This window comes from Apis dorsata, unplaced genomic scaffold (assembly GCF_000469605.1).
Source record: "Apis dorsata unplaced genomic scaffold, Apis dorsata 1.3 scaffold_216, whole genome shotgun sequence".
Lineage (NCBI taxonomy): Eukaryota > Metazoa > Arthropoda > Insecta > Hymenoptera > Apidae > Apis > Apis dorsata.
Window position 1 is genome coordinate 59,604 of NW_006263499.1, and position 5,846 is coordinate 65,449.

Consider the following 5,846-nt stretch of genomic DNA (forward strand, 5'->3'; position numbering starts at 1 on the left):
AAAATGAAAGTCGTGCTCATTGCGCTTAATAATATGTGATTTGGATTGGAGGGAAGGGGGAGTATGTACGATTAATTATGAGCCAATTGCAAGTAAATATTGTCGAATCTTTTTCGAATTTTCTATATTTGATTCCGTTTTTTCCAGGTTTGAATTAATAGGATACAGATAATACGAATTTAAAATTATCGAATTTTATCGTTCAATCTCTTGAATTTTCTTCACGAGTTACTACTATATTTCAACAGTTTTAAAATTACTATTGGACACAATAGTTGAAAAAAGACTTTAGAAAAAAGGAAACTGTTCTCGTGTCGCTTATATTTTACAAGTGATTCGAAATTTGAAAATGACACACGAAATTAAAAATGGAGAGTCGAATCGATGGGCAGACATGTTGGCATAGGTAACTTGGTTAAGCTCCACGAGTTATTGAACCTTCGCTCGGCTCGAAACGGAGAAACGAGGAGGCGAAGAGGGAAGACAACGACATGCGAAAAGTTCGGTGGCGCGAAACTCTTTAACGACTCTTACACGGGTATGAAGGAGGGACGACCAAGATTTTAAGAAATTTCTTGAAGAATTTTATTCTATCTTATCTGTGTCACTTTTTAATGGCGGGAAAATAAATAAAAGAAAAGAAAAGGGAAAAATATTTAATATGCTCGAACAATAACAGTATGCGAATTGTTACAATTAATAATATGTTAAATAATAGAAAGTTTTGCCATTTTTTCTTGTGTCAAAAAAGAAAACAATTCTATAAAAGTTTGGAGGAGAAGTTTGAGAAATACGATTGTTTATAACTTATATTAATTTTGTACGAATGTTAATTCTATAAATCATAATATATCTTGGAAAATACTTCGAGCTTTGAAGACTATTGCTTAGAACTTCAATTGAAAGTCACCTTAAATATCTCTTTCTTTTCTTTTTTTATCGTTTATTCAAAACTGAGCAAAGAGCAAGAAATCGAAACCGGGTAACACCAGGTTGCGATAAATTGAAAGGAGGGAAGAAAATCGTTAATCGCGAGAGAAGACCAGGGCACTTTACGCGAGGCTCTAATTGGCTGCAGAGACACTGGTTGGAGAGGCAACCAATTAAAAAGAGCTGAGCACAGAGGAAAAAAAGCTGAGCGGGAAAGGCGGTTGTATAATCGATTCTCAAATCGGAGGCGCATCGAAAGTAAAGTTGAAAAACCAAGTCGCGGATCGAGCCTCGTTCTATGTACATTTCGTTTATTTCGTTGTTTTAACCGCTCGATTTAAAAAAATAAAATAAATCGCGACATCTTATTATTTTATCGATTCGTTTATTTGTGTCTCATATCTTTCCACCCTAACGAATTTACGATATTTTTTGATACATTAAATTTCGATTGAATTTCTTTTTATCTTTAATCAACTGACACAAGAAATATTTCCTTTTTTTTTTTAATATTTAATAAAGCTAGATATATAAATTATTATTGTTAAAAATAAAAAAAAAATATTGGAATTTATCGAAGGAAAATTTAAATTTATCTCGAACGAAAAATCTTATTGAAAAAAAGATTGGTAATAAATGTTTCATTGGCAAGAGATATTAATTGTGAAATAATTATAAATATTCAAGATTCCTCGGGGATATTTCCATAAACACGTCTTCGCAACGCAAGTGTTAGGCGATCGAGGTGCGCGGTTCCAGATATAAACAATTTTTTCTTATCGTAAGAATTGCCATATTTCTGAGAAATGTCCTTTCAAAGTGGATATATAAAGATCGACGAAACAATTTTAAACGCGCAATTATAATATGGAAATAAAAATTTTCAGGCGGAATATTATAAATTTTTAAAAATCTTCTATTAATTCGAAACAAAATTTAATTGTAAAAATATTACTTTCTGTGCTTACCAATTTGTCTCTTGTATATTGTTATTCTTATCGAGTTGAAGTGTCGGGCTGTTGAACAATTTATAGTCGAGTAGTAATTTCTGTTGCTGCATTTTGCTCTAACTGAACGCTGCAATTTATATAAAATTATTTAATTCGAAGGGGTGAATATTGTCAGGAATCAAAAAAAAAAAAAAAAAAAAAAAAAAGGAAATAATTTCTCTGTACATTCATGCAAAAATTTTTCTCAAAATATTCTTATTAATCAAATATAATACCTATTCTCTTACTTTTATTACTACTTTATTACTTTTCGACAAAATTTAATATCAATATAAGACAAACGATATTAAAAAAAAAAAAAAAAGAAAATATTTTAAAAGAATCGAATCGATAAAGGAACAAGTTTTTCCAAAATAGAATAGAAANTTTTCCAAAATAGAATAGAAAATTTATAATTTCATTTATTCACCGCGCATACCTATCATTTCTATATCTCCAATGAATATACTATTCCTAATCCCATTCAACCATAAATCGATAAAGAAGCGTGGAAAAGAAGATAATTATTCTACTCACCAAAAATTTATTACAACGATATATATATATATATATATTGTTCTCTAAACATTTATATATATATATGTATATTATATTTCACTCGCGAAAAAAAAGCACAGAGAATACGCGAAACAAGTGTCGCGGGATATACGATGCTCGAACCGACGATAAAATGGCAGACAGAAAGTTAAAGACGCGTTACGCCGTCAATGCGCGAGTCAATTCGATTCGAAACACGACCGTACGATTCAACGTGTACGCGAAGACTAAGGAAACGCGGCGAGTAACTGCGTTCTGACAAATAGCAACGTCCTTGGAAATGGATGTTACTACTATCGGTACAAGCGAAATCACAACAATTATAAATCTACGGAGTCGTCCTTCTTCCGTGTGTATCGAAGATGCCGGATTGTGTATACAGGCGTTCGAGTTTCGGCGTCGGAATTCGAGCAAAAACGCTGACCCAGGATCATTTCTGAGGGGAATAAAACGTAAGTAAAACGTAAGTATGTTTCTTTTGTTTTGTTTTTTTCCCTCTCTCCCCCCTCCCCTCCTTTTTTCTTTTCTCGTGGTTTTTGTTTAAACCACGATTGTTTTGTAATATTTTAAAGGAAATTATGAATATTGGAAATTATGAATATTGATGAATATTGAAAATATTTCTTTGTTATCGCGAATATATAGGAATTTATTTTTTAAATTTATTTTTTATTTCTCCTCTTTTTTTTTTTTTTCTTGGTTGAATAATATCATGATAACGTTGAACGTTTTGATTAAACATTTACTTGACGGGTACTTTGTAAAATTTAATACAATTTTTTAAATTTAATCATTCGTACAATTTTTACGTTGGATAAGAGATTTTTAAAAACAAAAGGTAAATGTAATGAAAATTGTAAAATAATTTTCTCAATAACGGAAACAAATAAATAATGTTATCGAAGGAACTTCGCTTCATAAATTTCAAATATTTTTTAATAATAAAATTACCAATCCTTTCCACTCTTGATTTTATTTCATTCATTCTTTTTCCACGGTAAAAAAAAAAAAAAAAAAAAAAAATACCATGAAAATTGCAACGATTTTAATGCAACCTTCTCTCTTTACTTGTACAACGAATAAACCATCGACGAACAAAAAATTAAAAAAAAAAGAGAGAGAGAGAGAAGAGAAAAATAACAGACTAACGAAATTAAATTATTCACGACTATTTATTTCATGTAACCAACGGTAACCAGACTGACTTTTTCATAAAATTACCGAGCATTTAAAAAAAAATAATTGAAATAAATATTTCTCTTCATTGTACAGAGCAATGAAATATTTGCTCCAACGAGCAATTGTCACAATGAATATCAACATATATACATATGTTTACGTATATATATATCATAAAAATGAGCGAGAGTATAAGTTAATACATCCATCTAGACTCATTCACTGATCAAAAATCATAAATCTCGTCTATCGCGCAGTTGCGCAAAATTTTCTTTATTTCTTTCAATAATCGTAAAAGAATTACTTATTATTATTATTAGTAGTAGTAATAGTATCTTTCATAAACCATACCCATCACTGGGTAAAATAAAATCTTCAATCAAACATCACATCTCGTTCCAATAACTTATATAACTGTTCGATACATACGCGTTTTTTCTTCGAAACATACAAACCAGTAGTTTCCATTTATCCTATTGCCATTACGCCTTACTTACTACCTCCTTTTCAACGTTTAATTACATCGACGGGTGAATATAAAGTGGGCGAGAGAAGGACGCGCGATATTCCCTAGAATAATTCCCTAGCGCGGTGGCGGGAATTTCAATAATAGCGGACGGACACCGAGAATGAATTTAACGGTTCATTTATTTTAGAAACAAGGTGCACGCATTATTATCGCGTATAATATGACATTCGTTGTTGTTCAGCTTTTTTAAAAAAGAAAAAGAAGAAAAAAACAATGAACATTTCCAACAGCATTGCTGAAATTGCCATAACGAACGGTACAGTTGTTAACGATCGCTTTATCCTCGCCTCTGTAAGCATGTAATTACGTCGAAACGCGGCTGCTTTCTGCCAACGGTAGATCTGCAAATTCTTTCTCATTTTTCTTTTATTTATTTATTTATTTATTTCTTTTTTTTTCTTTTTCCTCCTTTGGTTTTTTGGTACTTTTTTCCTTTTTTTCTTCTTCATCCTCTTTCTCTTTTTGAGAGAATGAAGTACACGGTTGTGAGCTCGCGTCCAGGGAGGAAGTCGGTGTGTAACTTGACCCTGAATTCGGTTTGGATGGAATTATAATTGAAGCTACTTCATCATGGGATGAAATTAAAGGGAGATGGTTTCGTCAAATTAAAACTGGCTAAAATTATTCGAACGGTTTTATCGAAAGAAGATTTTTTTAGATTCCGAAGAATTAAAAATTTTTTTTATTTAAGTTTTAATTATAATATTTCGCTGAAATTAGAACGAACGTATAAATATCAATTTATGATTTATTCACTTGCCTTTCTTCGAACGGAAAAGGAATAGAAAGAAATTGATTTCGCGTGAACAGCAATGGAGGACATTTTAAAATTTTCTTTTCATAAATAGATCAACAATTTTGAAAAGAAAGAAAAAGAAGAAGGTGAAGATATCGCGTCAAAAATGTTGTTCTTTCGCTTCTTCCCTTCCCCCCCCCCCCCCCCCCCAAGAAAACACGGATATTTTTGGAAATGAACGAACGATGCGGAAGAATTTCCGCAAAGGGTGACTCGAGTGGGCAAAAAAAGGGGTAGTCTTCAACCGTTCGAGCCGAAGAAAAAAATAAGGTGAAGGGGATTTCGCGCGTAAACCGATATTCCATTTCGAAGCGGCGAGGCGTGGAAAGCGTGGGCCGAGTTAAAAAGGCGGTCGGTCTCCTCTTCCTTCGAGCAACTTCGAGGACTCGAGAAAGAGGAGGAGGAGGAGGAGGAGGAGGACACGCGAATCATCCGGATAGATTTTGAATTCAGAAGTCGAGGAAGAAAACGATGGAGATCTCTCCAGGTTTGCTGAAGAGTCGCGAAGAATCTTTTTTTTTTCTTTTCTCCCCCCCAATAAGAGCGATGTTACGGCTCTTATTTATTTTTTTCAACTTTCTTTTCTATATACTTTGTACGTAGACAGCTAATATATTCCGTGAGACATTTTTTTACGTAACAATTTTTGTATTCAAAACCATCGAAATAAATATAGTGTATAAATAAAAAAATGATACAAAAAAAAAAAATTTGATAACATATACAGATATAACACAATCGACAATTGTAGTGAAATTAACACAAGCTTGTACTTTTATTAACGTATTATTCTGCAGACACGTTTCACTGTATTCACGCATTCCACTACTTTTTTTTTTTTTTTTAGATGCGTTTCAAAAGAATC

The 5,846-nt window shown here is 32.1% G+C and overlaps 1 protein-coding gene across 4 annotated transcripts in view; it reads right to left on the reverse strand.

Annotated features, from left to right (window-relative positions):
- Positions 1-1,526: 1,526 nt before the first annotated feature.
- The window catches only part of LOC102677923 (myb-like protein Q), a 204,613-nt gene continuing 200,293 nt past the window's right edge, over positions 1,527-5,846 (reverse strand). Inside the window, exons 1-2 of one of the 4 annotated variants that reach the window (XR_004150393.1) lie at positions 2,457-2,862; positions 1,527-2,007 (exon numbers count right to left, since the gene is read on the reverse strand). Coding sequence is in view for 3 of the 4 variants with exons in the window: in XM_031510185.1 (XP_031366045.1) it covers positions 1,959-2,007 (49 nt within the window). In the remaining variant the exon portion in view is untranslated. Of the gene's footprint in view, positions 2,008-2,456; positions 2,863-5,846 lie in introns of those variants that run through there. The other 3 variants (XM_031510185.1, XM_031510190.1, XM_031510189.1) reach the window with 3 other exon arrangements.